We start from the raw sequence: 17,704 nt of genomic DNA, 5'->3' as shown, positions 1-17,704 counted from the left end.
GTCACCATGAAAAAAAAAGCCTGTTACAATCTATTGACTGAACAAGGGAGAGGAAAACTTGAGAATGTTTTTGTTTCTTGAATAGGACTAAAAAAACGACATAATTACAACACAATAAAACAACATATATAAAAAAACATAGCAAAATAGAATTTCAAATGAACATACCAGGACTACTATATCTGCACGTCAGAGTCCTTGTCAGATCTCAAGTTTTTAATGGTGTCTTCCATCATTTTCACCTGACTTCTAACTACCTGGGGTTTGGCTCCTAGATTTCAAATGAAAATATTACTTGTTCTGAATTATGATTAAGTGTAAGGCTGTATGTCATTTGTAAAGGATTATACATATCTTTATATTGTGCTGTAAGGTGCTTATGAGAGAGTTATGGCGGTGGTTTTCCTCCTGTTCAACTGATGTGTTACGGAAACTTCCCTTGCAAATGGCCTTGAGATGATGGATGCAAAGTTTTAGAAATTATGTGGTGGTGGATGTTGTTAGTGGTTTTTCTTTTACTCATGGATTTTACAGAGAAATTATATAAATGTTTAAACAGGTATTCTGTCATTTGTGCGTTTTCTTTTGGCTACTGGTACTGTAGGCGATGTTTTTGGGAATCTTTTTAAATCCGCACAGCTGAATGTGGGCTTATTGTATATTCTCTAGTGGTTAAACTCAAATACAATGAGTCAATGCAGGTGGAGCAGACAGACATCACCCAAGAGGGTGCACAACTGCTTCGACATTGTATCTGCATTGAGCTTCCAATCACACTTCAGCCCTCCTTCGGAGTCTCATTTCCCTGTCTTTCATCTAAAGAGTGATTGGGGATGTCTCTTTTAACAGATATACTATCCATAAGTTAGGCAAATACTGCTGCACCCTCCTCCTCTTGTTTTATCGGGGTCTACCACCACGACTGACTGCTGCATTCGTGCATCCTACGCTCTTCCCAAACGATGGCTCTTATCTGAGCTCAGCATCCTTCCCTGCTGTAGTAGTCTCCTTACCTTCAGTGTGTAATTCCCAGGTAAGAGGAGTCTGTAGTACTCCCCATTCTTGTCAGTTTTGAAGGGGCAGAGGTTGTTCCTCCCTTCCACTTCCACCAAAGCATGTTGTATTGGAGATCCATTGGAGTCAAATACCTGCCCCTTCACACCTGTTGAGAGTTTGATTTAAAACATGACAAAAAGGATCTTTAGCATATTATTCTTTAATCACCACGTCACATGAGCCTTTGTAAGCATCTATTCATTAGTTATTACTATTAATTAGTTAATGCAGAGGCCAGTCTGGCTGAGCCGTTAACAATGTCTGCTGAAGGTCTGTACATTGAAAGGGTTATTTGAATCGGCTACCCCATGTCAGAGTCTACAAGGTATTCGTTTCTTATGCTAAGTTCCACTTCTGCCAGAAATCTGTCCAACTATTACATGTTGTACTTTCAGCTTAGAAAGTCTTGGTCACTGCTCATCCAAAAGACAGTTTCCTCTTTAAAACCAGAACTAAACATCAGGCCAAGGAATTAACACATGGTTAATAGGGGTTTTGGTGCCCTATCTTTGCCTGGTTGCGGAAACACACACTCACCCAGGTGGACCTGTTGCATGTAGGCCAGCAGTGCAGGTTTGTTGGCTGCCCAGAGTCCTGGGAGTTCTGTTATGGGGGGATACTTGCAACATGATACCTCCAGAGTGATTTCCAGACACTGCCCCCAGACGTAGTTGTAATCCTGCATACCCCCTATACAATATAAAAGGGCGTTCTTTCTTCTGAGCTCCACGTTTTGGCATTTTTGTATCTGGTGTACTTTATTTGTTTTATTTGGTTTTAAAACAATTGTTAAATATTATACATAAAATAAAAATAACTGTCTGTCATTACATTCTAACTTCATCCTGAGATCTGTGCTTATATATTAACATTTAGAAGTGTTTGAGTACAGGTCAAAAAATAAAATAATTCCTTGCAATCTCATAGAAGGACCTGTGAGATATAGAGGTGACTTTGAGAGCAGAGCAGGTGAAAACTGAGACATATCTTCACCAGTTACTACACAAAATGGGTTATTTGACAACCTATAGGAACTGTGCCATGTAAGAGGACCAAGTCTGGATTCAACCCCATGACTCTGCAATTAGATAAATTACAGTTTGCGTGTCAACTTTCAATAAGCAGCCTGGTCTCCATTTAATTACTGTTTTGTCAGCTGCTAGGAACAAGAATTCTCAGAAAGAGTAGAAATGAAGAAGATAATGTGTATCTTCTATCCCACTATGGTAACAGACGATACCAGAAAGAAAAGAGCATAAGAGGAGACAACAAAGAAAAAGTGAAATTTTTATCTAAAGGCTGGACCTTCTATGATAGTTGGATATTATTAATCAAGAAAAGAATTGATCATTGTCCTTGTTTTTGAGTATAAGCCACTGTTTGAGTATGTTTTATTATCTTATTTCTTTCATTATAGAATCTGATGCATATCAAATGAAACCATCTCTCATTGACTATATCTAAATCTATATTTAACCAATATATATTTACACTACATAGAAATCCAAAGATCAGGGTACTAAATCAGGGTGCTTATGCTGCACCTCCCTGTTTTGGTTTCTGTGAAGATTTTGAAATGTGAAAATCACCACTGACCTGGTAAGGCGTACCAGTAGTATCCATTAGTAATACCGTCTTTGAAAGCCTTCGTCTGATCACAGTTGTTGCCCTTGTGCATCAAAGCGTGGTTAAAGGAGTAGGTTTTAGCAAGGTGGACAAAAATGTCATTGTCTGGCGATATACTGAACCCCTTCTGCAGTTCAGCTCCTGATTTGAACGGCAACAAAAGAGAACTTCAGCCTTGAACTGGTTCAGAACTTTTCATGAATGACAACATGTCTACAACACCAGTCAGCAAAGTCTAATAGTTCAATTCAAGTATACCAATTCCAGAAACGCTGAAACCTGATTCTAGAAATTAAGCTATGGTCATCCTTTTTTATGCTCAAAAGTTTCTTATATATGAAACCTAAAAATATAATTGATGATATTGTACAAATTCAAAAAGTTTGCACATTCTTTTACAAGGTGTGACATATGAAACACCTTCAGTAGTTGGGTTTCATACAAATATTTTTGTCAATTATACTCAAATAGGGAGTATATATTCCAGTCCTGTACAGTTATCAACACTATGGAGTTCAGGAGCTGCTGCTAGATGGTGTCATGTCATCAATACATGTAAGTCTTTTTTTAAATCACAAAATAAATCACCGTTTTAAAATAATTTTGTTGAAAAAAAAATATTTTCATCCCCACCTCCAGGGTTTTAGGTATACCTCTGGATGAGGATCCCAATATATTTATTGAGACTCATATAATCTAAAGCCCTCTTGAGAAATTTCCCATGCATCTGTATAAAACCTCTTGGCACAGAACAGTACAGTGGGTCCCAGCATAGTCCTGAGGGATCCCTCTCTCTTAAGTTTCTTAAGTTTTCTTGATTGCAGGCTGATTGATTTTAATTTTCTATTTGAGAAATACTTTTGGATTTGCTTTCAGGTTTTACAACATTAAATGGGATTTATACTTGGTATTATTTGACCAATTTCTGAGTTTAAGAAATCCCTGTATTTATTTGTGTTAGCTTTAACGCAACCAACTGGTCACTGTGGGAGTGTCTGAGTCCACTGTCATTTCCACCTGTACCCTTATATCATACAGTACATTGTACTTAACACATTAAGAGCAGTTAAGACAGGGCTAAAGGGGAAAACTAAAACATTTTGAGGAGAGACTGCATGAAGTTTTGTACGAGTCTAGAACAATATGTTGGGCACTTTGGAAAGCAAGAACTGCATGCAGGAATATTCCAACAAAATTCTAAACAAGCAAACGGATCAAAGATTCAGCTGGAATGAAACGGAGGCACCGCAGGGCTCTCCCTGGGCCAGGGGTGGGAACCAATGGTTGAGGGGAAGTACATAACCACACAAAGCTGTGTTCTGAATGTGGAAGAGAATGTCAGACATCCAAACAAAAACAAGTGCAGCTCGTACCCTAGACAGACTAGTGAGTCTCGATCTTTGCTAGCCAGTACCTCTGGTGCAGCTCGTATCCCTAGACAGACTAGCGAGTCTCGATCTGAGCTAGCCAGTATCTCTGGTGCAGCTTGTAGTCCTAGACAGACTAGCGAGTCTCAAACTGTGTCAACAGTATCTCTTGGTGCAGCTCGTACCCTAGACAGACTAGTGAGTCTCGATCTGTGCTAGCCAGTACCTCTGGTGCAGCTCGTATCCCTAGGCAGACTAGCGAGTCTCGATCTGAGCTAGCCAGTATCTCTGGTGCAGCTTGTAGTCCTAGACAGACTAGCGAGTCTCAAACTGTGTCAACAGTATCTCTTGGTGCAGCTCGTACCCCTAGACAGACTAGTGAGTCTCGATCTGTGCTAACAGTACCTCTGGTGCAGTTCGTACCCTTACACAGACTAGCGAGTCACAATCTGAGCTAGCCAGTACCTCTGATGCAGCTCGTACCCCTAGACAGACTAGCGAGTCTCAATCTGTGACAGCTCGTACCCTTAGATTAGCGAGTCTCGATCTGTGCTAACCAGTATCTCCAAAGAACCTCGTACCCCTAGACAGACTAGTGAGTCTCAGTCTATGCTAACCAGTATCTCCAGAGCAGCTTGTACCCCTAGACAGACTAGCAAGTCTCGATCTGTGTTAGCCAGTACCCCTGGTGCAGCTTGACCCCTAGACAGACTAGCGAATCTCGATCTGAGCTAGCCAGTACCTCTGATGCAGCTCGTACCCCTAGACAGACCAGCGAGTCTCAATCTGTGACAGCTCGTACCCTTAGATTAGCGAGTCTCGATCTGTGCTAACCAGTATCTCCAAAGCAGTTCGTACCCCTAGACAGACTAGTGAGTCTCAGTCTATGCTAACCAATATCTCCAGAGCAGCTTGTAACCCTAGACAGACTAGCAAGTCTCGATCTGTGTTAGCTAGTACCTCCACAGCAGCTCGCACCCCTAGGCAGATGTGTGAGTCTTTATCTACTTTAACCAGTACCTCCGTTGCTGTTGTCGTAGGGATAGCTGGCCACCACTGCTCCACCATGCAGGTTTGCCGACAGGATGAATGGCTCCGAGTGTACCCAGTTCATCACTGCCTGCACCTCGGGCTCCCGGGGTCGCCTGTCCTCCATGAAGGCATCGGGAAAGTTTCGGTTCAGGTCGATGCCATTCTTATTGAACCTGCATGCACGCCAAAGGAGAGGAGCATAAGCAACACTGGCACTGGGGCTGAAAAGCCTGGTGAGTAGGGCTTGGCGATATACCGAAAATTTACCGATACCAACGTAAGAATGTCTCACCGACCTAAATTTGTTTATGTCGGTATGCTGACATCAACAACTCTACCTCAAAATTCAAAGCTGGAAATACCAGAGTGACACTGAGCAGTTAAAAGGATTTAAATATAATTTTGAAATTCTTTATGGAATCCTAAACTGTCCCTGGTATCCAAGTGGATATGAATATGGCATAAAATATGTGCCCTACTATTTTCACCTAATTCAGATTGTTGGGGTTTGATAGCAGAAGGTATAGGAAAGCAGTAAGAACGTTTTCCATTATATTTAAAGGTTGACAGTGCTGAGTAAAAGATGAGAGCAGTAAATACCCATTTCCATTCCACTTAGTTCCATTTCAGTGCTCCTGCCTGACAAGGTTAATACACAATAGAGGGATCTGTATTAATCAGGATCAGCAAGCAGCTCATTCTTCACCAGAGCAGCTTGCACCCAAATTCCTGGGGAGGTAGTGGACAGTATGTCTCACTTCAGCACTTGCTGCGTTAAGGAGTAGTTAGAGCTCTGGATTTGTAACTAGAAGGTTGTGGTTGCAGGCAGAGCACTGCTGTTGTGCGCTTGAGCAAAGTACTTGCTCAGGTTTTGGTGACATATATACTTTAGCCACCAGAAGTATGAAAGAATACAAATGTAAGTCTGTTTAATTAAAAGATTTGTCCAAATGAATGACTGACGTTTTTTTTGTTTGTTTTGTACTCTGTCTCGGAAATGTCATCATTTTTCTTGAGTAGAGGAGCAAAAGATCAATTTACATAATTTATATCAATTATCATTAATGACACAAGCAGGTATTTCTTTAGAGGAGATGGAAATAAACAAATAGAAAACAGGTAGTCCTTTAAATTACTTATTGTTTGCCATAAACAGCTTTATGGTAGTTTTCCTTTCTAATATGTTATAGGTTTGAACTTTACTAAAATCTCTTACAGGCCCACAATTAAAATCCTTCTCATGTGGCATAGGCCCCTCTGCTAAGATTTCTATTAAGACATACTGTATATGTGAAGATGGATGAATTAAACACTATGAAGTCAGATGAGTGATAAAGTGTTCACGCTCAGTAATGCTTGTTTATAGAAAGTGACAAAATTCTACTGATTTACTGCAGTGAATGTCAAAATGAATATAGACAGTGCCATTAAGAAAACATCAACACTGTAAATCTTAAACATATGACATTATTTAAGAGCTCATTTTAATTAACTCCATGTAACCCTAAGGACTTACTGCATCAGAATAGTCCAGCACTTAATCTGAGATTCTTTGTTTCAGGTCATCTTATTTTACCTAAGACATGTTCTGCACAATGATCAGAGCATTCTCTTGTGTGTCTTTGCAGTTGCAAACATTTAAAAACCTGCTTAATAATCTTTTTATTACAGCTATTAACATATAATTTCATTTTACTGTTAACTGTGTTAATTTTGTCAGTATACAATATTTTTGAACTTCTGTTTCACGTTTTGATTAGAAAATTGGTCTTATTATCCTAAATACCATCACTGTTATTATCATCATTATTATCAACTCCAACTCTTGAATAGGAAATAAAGGGTGAAGAACTTTTTTACTTAGACAGTTCAGTGTCTTTTAAGCAGGAGAACCTAAACCATTTCAAGAGACTGGGTGTGGTGTGTGCATGTCTATTTCTGTATTTATGTGGCAGGCTGTTGGGTGTGTTTTTGTGGTTCAGAAGCTCATGTGTAGTAGTTACGTACAGAGAGGGGACAATATCATACTCACAGTTATTATCTAATTATTCCCTGATGTGTTTTTCCATGGTTAGAGAGAGAGATTGTTTCCCCAGTGACAACATTGCACAAAAATAAAATAGTGTGTTTAAATGATTATTAGAAGATTTTATGTTCCACAAGAAACTGTAATTGACCCACCACATGTGAGCCCACTTCTTGTGGTTGTGGTGAATTTCATGTTCTGTTGCAGGTTTATTGTGTGCTTCCAAATTATAGGGTACCATCATTTTCAGATCAAAAATCAAAACCGCTCAGCAAAATTCTAAGTGAAGTACCTCATAGCAGAAACCAAGAACCTACAGCTTTCTGTTTTCTACATATCTTAGATGTCTTATATATCTTGCTTATATTCAAAAAGACTTTATTGAAGGGTAAGACTATTTCACTGAATGAACTTGAAGAAGAGAAGAAAATATATTTCCTGACTCCCCCAGATCACTTTATGAAAGAGGTTTTGCCGAATTAAAGTATTTTCTGAAAGTGGTATTCTGCATTTCGTCAGTCAGTCTTTTTCCTATACTTTTTTACAGTTCTTTTCATGTAATTCTAAATTCCCTAAATTAGGTTGTCAGGGCTTTGGCTGTATGTGACAGGAAGAATCATTTAGAAATTCCAACATTTCCAAAGGACCATGTGCTTTTCTGTGTGCAGCTGTTTGAATGGCTCATCACAGAAGCACAAAGGGCAGCTCAGGTGCGAGGACACAGCCTTGTTGCGCTGCTACTGAGAACAGTACATGATCCTCTGGGGTTGCCCCATCTGTTAGCAGCCCTGACCTGTGGGGTTGTGCACTGTGTCCTTTCAGTGTAACCACTCCTTTTCATTGTGGATGACAGCTGTCAACAGGACCAGACGAACAGAACGATGCAAGCTGGCACTAGTCATTGATTAATTAAGTGATTGATTGAAGCCGGGTTTAAGATGTTAAGATGACATTTCTTCAAACTGTAACAGCTCTTCAGGATACAAATCTCATTATTTACTTTTGATACGTCTTTTTAGCAAGACTAGAGACTGGAACTTGCATAAGCCTTTGCTTATACAATAATCTGCTTCTGCTCAAGTGCAAGATTTGATGCTGAAGCAAAATGTAATCATTATAGAGTCACTGTTACACTGTATCCCAGTTTCATTCCAAGGTGATCAGTAGTTGTACATAAAAACCTGAATGTCTAGGATTTAGCTGAAAAAAAAATTGTTCTGCAACAAAACATAGGGATGAGTATAGATTGTAATGTCTGCCTCGAACGTAATGTTCATGTAATGCACAAATGAATTTGTGCAGGACTATGTCAAATCATTTTGACTAACTCTGTAATCAGATTAGTCTCTGTCTACAAGGAGTCTTAACTGTCGGTTTTCAGCCTGAAAACAATCGAAATGAGGTTTGTGATTTGATGGTCAAGCACTGAGAAGCATGAAAACCAAATGGCTGATCTAGGTGGGAAGAACAAGATGGTTTGTGTTCAATAATAACTAACAGCTAGCTACAGCTGCTGTTGTAAACAGTGGGAGAGCTTTTGTGGTGCTATCAGCCCTGCCTTCTGGGATAGACTCTGGCCTGCTTTGTCCCACATCAGGATAAGAAATGTCCTGACAAACGTGTGTGTGGACAATGGGAAAATGTAATTTCAGCTCTCTTTGTATCATTTGTGTATCGTGTCCAAGAAAGCTTATCAACTCCTAATGAAATATCCTGATAGACATGGTTGCATCCCAACCAAGACATTTTTGTTCCAGTACAGGACTATTATAAACAATGAGATGTAAACATTGCACAGTTTACACCAGCATGTGACAAAAAACAGCATCCTCTTATCAGGTCAGTTCTTATCAGGCTTCTAAACAGGTTGATCTCAGCAGCTGGCCTTGACACACACCTACATAAAGCTTTTAGCATTCACTGTGTTTAAGGTAATACAAAAACTTTTGTGTTGGGGTCACCATTGTTATTACTATAGCTTTCATGCAAAGAGCTGAAGTCATGGCTGGCTGACTTCAATGAAAACAGAATAGTGTTGATGTGCTCTTTAACAGCTAGAAAGCGTAAACCATAAAGTACAAAGCCAGAGACTTTTAAAATAGTTGTTTATCCAATGTCATTATGTTTTCAGCCTTGGTTTTGCTAAATCTTCTCATTTCTGTTATTTCCGTGTTATACCTGTAAGCTGCCTTCAGTTTAAGATGAGCCTTTTCTCATAACCTAAAGAACTCTAGTTTGTGTTGTTGTCACAGAGTAGGGTGCTGTAGGGTACATAAATCATGCCAGTAAATCCAATATATCATCAAAGCCAAAGGTGCTTTCATTTTTCATGGCCACATTTTTCCTTCAATTAAGGTTTTCCATGACGTTCACGAAAGAAACAGGTATGATGGTAATTGGTTTCAGTCCATCACAACACCGGCAGACTTTGTGGTACCTTCAGTTCCCAGCTCTTCAGAAACGTCTGAGCTCACTGCTCACCACCATTTCACCCTCCAGCCCCCTATTGCTCTTGCCTTGAGTGAGATCCCCAAATCAGAACAAATTGTTCCAAGGAGCATTTTGACATTTAAACTATTACTAGGTACTTTCTTCAGATAATGGCTCATAATAACTATAGAGTGTGTAAAAGATGTGTGTTTGGTGAGTGTAAAAGTATTTTTTGTGCTCTGTCCAGAAGCAGGCATGAACCCAGTGGAAGGCTTTAGAATCAAACCAATGGCACTTGGTAACAGCCATAGAACTTCACTGTAGACCACTTCACGGCATCTTCCAAGCAGCTTTTCAGTGGAAGCTACGCGCTGCACATGGCGTTTCTCACCTTCCCACAGAATACACGCAGTCGTGGCTGGAGGCCTCAAACCCGTCAGGGTTCATGGAAGGCAGGATGTGGATGCGGCTGCTGTCAATGAGCTTGGTGACGATGGGGTCTGTCATGTAGTTCGACGTGAGATGGTTTATCAAATGAAGCAGCAACACTCTCCCCACCACCTGAACACGCACACACACAGAGCTGTTAGAGGGGGAACAATACAGGCCTATACAATACATGCCATCTGCCAAAAGCCAAGTACAATCACCTGCTGTTAGTTTTTTTTTAATTCATGTAATCCTTTCGGTGCAGCATGGCAGTGCAGTGGTTAGCATTGCTGCCTTGCAATATTGGGCCCTGAGTTCAATTCCTGTCGTACTATCAGTGTGGAGTTTGTATATTCTTCCCATGTCAGCGTGGGTTTCCTCCATGGGCGCTCTGGTTTCTTCCCACAGTCCAAAGACATACTGGTAGGTTAAGTGGCTTCCAGGGTGTACCCCATTTTGTGCCCGTTGATTGCAGGGATGGGCTCCCCTGCCACCCCAAATTGGATGAAGTGGTTAGAAAATGGATAGATGGATAATCAAGTGGAAAAGACACTATGCGACCATGATCTGGTACAAATTTGTCTCTTCCTTCTGCCAGCAAGTTAATTTGTACCAATATTCTGCTTCTGCTTGAGCGCAAGCAAGCATGGTCTGGTCACCAAGAAAATGCTGGGCTAATGTGTTCAATGGACCAAGTTAATGAAGAGGTTTTCATGTAGTCTAACTGCATATCCTTGTGGTTATTTTGCTTCTTATTTGATGCTTATTTTAATGTTTTCCTTAGATTCTTAACTGCCTTGCAGATTCACAGGGTCTCGGAAATCTGTAGCAATATGTAGAAATAAATAGTTCCAAGAAGGGAGCTGTGTCAGCATGTGTAGGCTGCAAAGGAACAAGTAAACGTTTATTCCATGCTGAAAAGAAAAGAAACACAACGTTTGGGCTGTGGAGCCTTCTTCAAGTGTGAGGTGTGAGGTGTGTCTAGCTCACACCTGAAGAAGACTCCATAGCTGAAACATTATGTTTCCTTTCTTTTCTTTTCAGCATGGAATAAACCCATTACCTGTTCCTTTGTAGAAATAAAGGTCAAGCACATGGACAGCTGAGTACTTATGTGTAAAGCAATTGGACTTCCATGTGTCTGCTGTGGTATTTGTGTTGGAACAGTGGGTTCTGATAATTTAAGGAGAAACAACCAAGAATCATGGAAAAATGTCCAACAAGGAATGAAAAAATGATAAACACATTTTGTCAAGTTATAACTTAAACATCTTCCTTTGCAATTTCTCATATTTACCATGCCATAGCAGACAACCCTTTGGGTAAAGAAGTGCCTCTTGCTCTGTTTTAAATAGGCTTGCCCTGTACTTTTCATTTGATTCCTCTGTTTGGTGTCTAACTGCTGCTCCAGTCCACTGGCTTGACTTCGGCAGGGCCTTTGAGGATTCTGAAAGCATGAATCAGGTTGCCTCATATTCTTCTCTGTTCAAGACTAGAAAGATTTACCTCTTTTAGCCTTCTAGATTTCTTTGAGCTAAGAATGTACCCAGCCACTCGTCTCTAGACTGATTACTATACATGCATTTAGTTCGATGTTTAAAATTTGCATAAATCTTTTATAAGGAACTCTGTCCAAAGCCTTCTGAAAATCTACATATACCAAGTCATGTGCTCCTATCCCATTACAGGTCCCGCTTTTGCTTGTTTAAAGGACTATAACAAATTAGTTAGGCAATCCACACAGACCAGAATCCTATACCTACAAATGACCCTCTAGTTTATTTCTAGTTATCATTTCTATAACGTTACATTTACCAGAAGTGACATTTATCAATTTATAATTACATTTTTGGAAGAGTTCAATTTTGGATGAGAACAATAGCAACTGTCCAGTCAGCTGGACTCCTGAGTGAATATTGATGTAATCCACCTGCCAGTTCCCTCTCATTGTCAAACCCACTTCCCTTTATCATCATTGAGACACTTTACCTAATCCTTTACTGGTCATTTGCTTGTGTACTTGTTAAAAAAAAAAAACTAGCCTTTAAACTTGACTTTGACTTTAGCCACAATGCAACATTTTTTCTCTCTCTCTGCCCTTCTACTGTACTTTTGACTTGTGCTTATAGTTCATTATATTCCCTTTCTCTGTACATTTGTCTTAAATGATTTATTATACCATTTGTGCCTGTGCTTCCTATTCTTTGATTTGCTTACTCCTGGGACAAATGTGCTCCCTGTTGCAAGGAATGTCTTTAAATTATCAGTATACATTTTCTGCTCTAGAAATATACCATATTTTTACTATCCTATTCTGTTGTACTGTTGTTTTAACTCAGTGCTTCATAGTCTGCCACTTACTAGCAAGTGTAACCGTTGTTTTGGACCCTGACTGTACCGTTTCAGAATACACTTCAAAGACTACTAACACACAGTCACAATTCCCCAGTGGTTCTCACCACAGTATTGGTTACTCTGTCTAGACGTTTTGACATAAACTACTTCAATACAATCATTCCCTCTTGTAGGTGTACTGACAAATTAGGCGCGGAAGCAAATGGTAGCCATTACCATTTCACTTTCAGCCGCTGACATTCCTGATGGGTTTTCCCCGTCTACACATCAAAAATAACATTTCCTTTCTATATGCATCCCTGATTTTACTATGTAAAACTACAGTAATATTAATATGTGGATTGAATGGTCTGTAGCACACTCCTTACATAGAGCCCTTTGAACTGTTTTATAAGTCTGATCCATACAGATTTGGAGACCCCTGGTTGAAATCCAGTGAGTAAAAGGTTTTTAGGTATAATTCTGTGTTTCACCTCTTCTATCTTTCCTGTCTCTTTGGAAGGCTTTGTATCCACAAAAGCTGTATTCATCACCATCTCTCTCTGCTAGCCATGTTTCAGTCATTACAATATCACAGTCTCCTGTGAATCCAGTAGCTTCTATGTGCATAAGCACTTAATTACCTGGTCCTTTGACATTTTGTTTCAGATTTTCTATGGATTCATTTTTCTTCCTCTTAAATTTGAGTCCTTCTGAATTTGTAGGTCATGGTTAAAATCTGCAAGACCCTCCCGGCCTACTTGGTAGCTCTTGACATAGCAGCCAAGAAACAATGTTCTGAATCCCACTGACCTTCTGCATCTTCCCCATCCCAACACTGAAATGTGCAGCCAGGTTCAAAGAAAATAACATGCTCTTTCAGAAAAATCATTAACCAGATAGTGACTCATAAAGGAAGGTTCACTTTTATTTTAGTTTTAAATTAAAAACAAACACTAACAGACAAACCTGAAATGGTATATGATCATCCTGAATGAACATACTGTACTTATCTGTGTCTGTCTCATGTAAAGACATTCCTTTTGATCTTCAGACACAACTAAAAAAAAACATTCACTGTTTTTTGTTTGTTAAGACTGAATCGCATGTTATCTTTAGAAAAGTGCTAAGTAATCGATCAGAAATGAGCATTTAAGAAAACCTCTTCAGGTGCCTTTGTTGAGCTGAGGCTGTGTGGAATCATACTATACTGTATGTCTTTGAAGGCCTGTTAATTTTCAGTATAAGCTGTGACACACCCAGGGGTTGGAGTGCCATAACAGGATCTTTAAAATAGGCAGAATCAGGAAAATAAACACTCAAGTTCTGTAAGGTACAAAAACAGTCCTTCATCTACACAGCGGGAAAATAAACAACCAATACAAATCAAAACATGAGACTGTCTTTAAGTTTGTACTTAGATTTCTTTGAAGTCGATCTCTGAAAATACTACCAGGCTGCTAAGATGTTTACTGAGATTATGCTCAGTTTGTGGTCATTTGGTCAGTCACTTCTTCAGACTTCTTTCTTTGGGTGAATCTGCACTGCAGAGGACCTGCCCTCTGTCCCCAGATAGCAGACAGACCGACCCTGGAAGCTTCTGCTTTCTGGCTTTCCAATGACCACCTGACCAATTCTTTGGCCATTATCTTATTCCCCACAGCCTTCTGGGAATTGTAATTCCGACAAGGATGTTCATTTTGTCTGAAACTTCGGCCCTCTTACAAATAAAAAATCAGGCATCTGAATGAAATTAGCAGAATTAAGGTGCCACTATTGCCACTTCCTACTGTACATCTATACAGGCAAATTAAAAGGAAGTATGACTTACAAAAGTATAAAATGAATAATAGTTTAATTTGTCTGAAACAAGATGTTTACCTACACAGGACACATATCATGAATGATGTCCATCGTTCATTTCACAAACTCACTTTTTTTTCTGCTAAGGGTCCAAAAAGTATAGGTTTAAGAGTGGGATGGTTACCAGTCCATCACAGGGCACATACTGTACAGTGCAGTCTGTAAGTATTTGGACAGTGACACACTTTTTGTTGTTTTGGCTCTGTACTCCAGCACATTGGATTTGAAATGAAACAATGAGGTTAAAGTTCAGAATGTCAGTTAATACGAGGGTATTTACATCTATACTGGGTGAACCATATAGGAATCACAGCACTGTGTGTACATAGTCCTCTCATTTTAGGGGAACAAATGTAAATGAACACATACTTACTCATAGACTGTACTGTAAGCACACAAGGGCAATTACAGACATTGATGAACTGTAATTTATAGGAGTCACCTTCCCCTATCTTTGGAAGGTGAATGGAAATTGAGTCACTCAGAGCAACAACACATGCAAAGCTGGGGAGAGCATGTACAGTCCAGACAGACACGGCTCCAGTCCAGCCAGGACCCCTTGACTCAAGAACTCCAAGCGAGCAGTGCCAACTGCCATGCCCCAGAGTTGCACATTAATGAAAGACAGCAAAGCTAAATGAAACTATGTTTAAACAATCTGAAGACTTAACTGAAGGACATGTAATAATTTTTAACCTATTTTCCAAGCTCAAGGATCAGGAATAAATCATCAACAGGCAAGTTAACTTTAGACATCGCCAATCACAGTAGAAATGAGTATCAAACTCATTCCACAGCATTAGATTGCAGATTTATACTGCTCATCCCTTAGATTAAAAAATCCACACAAACATAATTGACTGACGTTTGACCAGATTTTCATGGCCATGAGTGCCCTTGAAGAAGACTTCATTGGTCCTTTGCTCCAGTTACCACTCAGACAGAAGCAAACCTCTCATGATAGGGAACTTTTGAATAAAGCAGGAAAAAATTATTCTGAGGCACTACATCTACAATTCATTCCATTTGGATATACAAAAACAATGAGACCTACAAATACACAGAGCTCAGTGCTAAGGTTTTATTTAGAATGAGGTCATTTCATGGTAACTTTGTAAGCAGACAATTAAATACAATTCTGATAAGTAATGTTATGCTAGACTTCTTATTAGGTATTTGCATGGTCTCGGAGCTCTACCACTTATGAATATTATCAGATCTTTGTTCAGCAAGTGATACATACAGTAGGGGAGGTCAATAAGGGCAGAGGCTGTTCACACTGACATAGAACAAGTTTTAGTCAGACAGCTTTTTCTGAGTGCTTTTTCTCAAAACAAAGTAAAGAATTAGCTAAACAATATCAAAGGTGTTACTGGAAACTAAACTTTGCTATAATTTTAATAACTGCAAATTCGTTTTACTAATAAGAATAAGAATGTGATTATCTGCTATATGTGAAGACCAGTGACAGAAAAAGCAAAAAACTAAAAATGTCAAAGAAACTCAAAGGTTCCATAAAAAAAACAATTATCCTTGAACTAAAAACGCTTTCACGTTGTTTACAGTCATCTGGTTTCAGTCTTTCTCTAACCCTAACTCCATACAGTACATATGAGTGCTGAAAACTTGCTAGCGCTTCAGGTACACTTTAATTCAATGGATGTATTCAATCAGTAACTCACATACAGGAAAAATATCAAGATAATAGATTGTGACTTTGTGGTGATTTTGGAATGGTTGAAGCAAGACTTTTCAAGATTTCACACATTAAATGTCCTGATATGGCAAAATCAGTATTTTTATAGTAATGAATATAGGGGACCAAAAGGAGTCTGCCTAGGGTTAGGGTTAAAATTTCTATCAAAGTTCAAAAGAAAAGAAGCTTACCAAGTTCTTTAAAATGGCCAAAATAAGCATGTTTCAATGGTTTTTTGGCCACAATTGAAACATTTTGCTAAAGTTTTTTTTTTTTCTGTAGTACTCTGCATAGCCTAATACCTAATGTCAGTCACAGGAAAAGTCAAAAAATAAAATTGTCAAAGAAACTCAAAGGTTCCATTAAAAAAATAGTTCTCCTTGATCTAAAAACGCATTCACATTTTTTACAGCCATCTGGTTTCAGTCATTCACCAACCCTAAGCCTAACCTCATACATGCAGTAGTTCCAGGCACACTAAGAGCTCATTTCTATGCATTTCCTAGCTTCTGTTTTGCTACAATTTTAAACAGACTTTGTGTACATTGAAGAGTTTTCTATGTTTGAACATATGTCATTATTGTTAAAAAAAAAACCAAATGCTATTTCTTCCAATGATAATTTACTGCTCACCTAAGTCTGGTCAATTAGTCCTAAAAGAATTTGCTGAATACCTTCCTGTTTTATGTCATAACAATTCCAACAGTATTCTTTTACTTTGAGATTTGAATTTATAATTTGGTATATACATTCAAGGGGCATTGGTTTTTTGGAATCTCTGGATTTGTGGTGGTTATTAGGTCCACTCGTAATTATAATAAAGTGTTAATAATGTGCATATTTTACACCTAGTAAACCTGTAACGTTTATACGTGCACACTTTTACTTTTACTGTCTCTGATCACTTTTATTTTTTGCAAGTTTTCTTCATGCCCCCCAAGAACACGGGGCCTCACAATATCATGTCATCTATCATCAAATAGTTGATTTCATGATGATGTTACATGCCCCTTGGATAAATGAATCTATCTGTCAAATGAAAAGGGAAAGTCAGAAAACAGCAGAAACGTTGAGCTTCAAGACTACAAATACAAGAAATCTAAAGGACTGTCCTACACTGACAGGCTAAAAGAACTGGATGACTTTAGACTTGGACACAGAAGTCTATGTGGGTTCTGGCTGATTCAAGTACTCAAAGTCCTCCAAGGCTTTTGACGACATCAACCCAGCAAATGTCTCCAGTATGCTCTGTGAAATACAGACCAGAGGGCACGAGTAGAAATAGTGAGGGGATGCATTTAAAACGGAGATGCTTTTTTACACAAAGGGTTAAGGCACTCTAGAACAAGCTACCATGTTTTTGAAGACAATACTGTGAATTATTGAAGTATTTGAAGACAATTCCCTGGCTTCATTCAAGGAACAGCTTTATACTCCAACTAATTAGCTACTAGCAACCAGCAAGCTATTCTCCATTGCTCTCTGGGAGAATGTGGTTCAGACAAGAGACTCCATCTTGTTTTCACTTACCACCAGTGTCAGGTCAGTAAAAGGGTTATTACAAGAATCCAGGCTGAATAAAAGTATAAGCTTATGTCATCTGCCAGTGACACAAACCTCATTTTAACAGTATTGCCAAAGTAATTAGGGATAACTTTGTATTTGATCAATATGCAAGTCACAACATAGTTCTGAATTTCTAACTTCACTTCTTACAATGGGCAGTTAAGGCTCCTATGTCTTTCCTGACATGATAGCTTTGTATTTTATCAATACGCAAGTCGCAAAATAGTTCTGAATTTCTAACTTCACTTTTTACAATGGGCAGTTAAGGCTCCTACAGTA

At 39.0% G+C, this 17,704-nt stretch overlaps 1 protein-coding gene across 2 annotated transcripts in view; it reads right to left on the bottom strand.

Moving 5' to 3' along the window:
• Nucleotides 1–17,704, bottom strand: part of cpm (carboxypeptidase M) — a 41,569-nt gene that overhangs the window by 7,957 nt on the left and 15,908 nt on the right. The window contains exons 4-9 of one of the 2 annotated variants that reach the window (XR_015941121.1): nt 9,929–10,098; nt 5,070–5,254; nt 2,653–2,823; nt 1,594–1,746; nt 1,014–1,162; nt 169–271 (exon numbers count right to left, since the gene is read on the bottom strand). Coding sequence is in view for 1 of the 2 variants with exons in the window: in XM_088644597.1 (XP_088500723.1) it covers nt 1,014–1,162; nt 1,594–1,746; nt 2,653–2,823; nt 5,070–5,254; nt 9,929–10,098 (828 nt within the window). In the remaining variant the exon portion in view is untranslated. The remainder of the gene's footprint in view (nt 1–168; nt 272–1,013; nt 1,163–1,593; nt 1,747–2,652; nt 2,824–5,069; nt 5,255–9,928; nt 10,099–17,704) is intronic. The other variant, XM_088644597.1, reaches the window with a different exon arrangement.

This window comes from Lepisosteus platostomus, chromosome 9 (assembly GCF_059453375.1).
Source record: "Lepisosteus platostomus isolate fLepPlt1 chromosome 9, fLepPlt1.hap1, whole genome shotgun sequence".
Classification (NCBI taxonomy): Eukaryota; Metazoa; Chordata; class Actinopteri; order Semionotiformes; family Lepisosteidae; genus Lepisosteus; species Lepisosteus platostomus.
The sequence above is the reverse complement of the archived record's forward strand: the minus strand, read 5'-3'. Positions and strand labels throughout refer to the sequence as shown.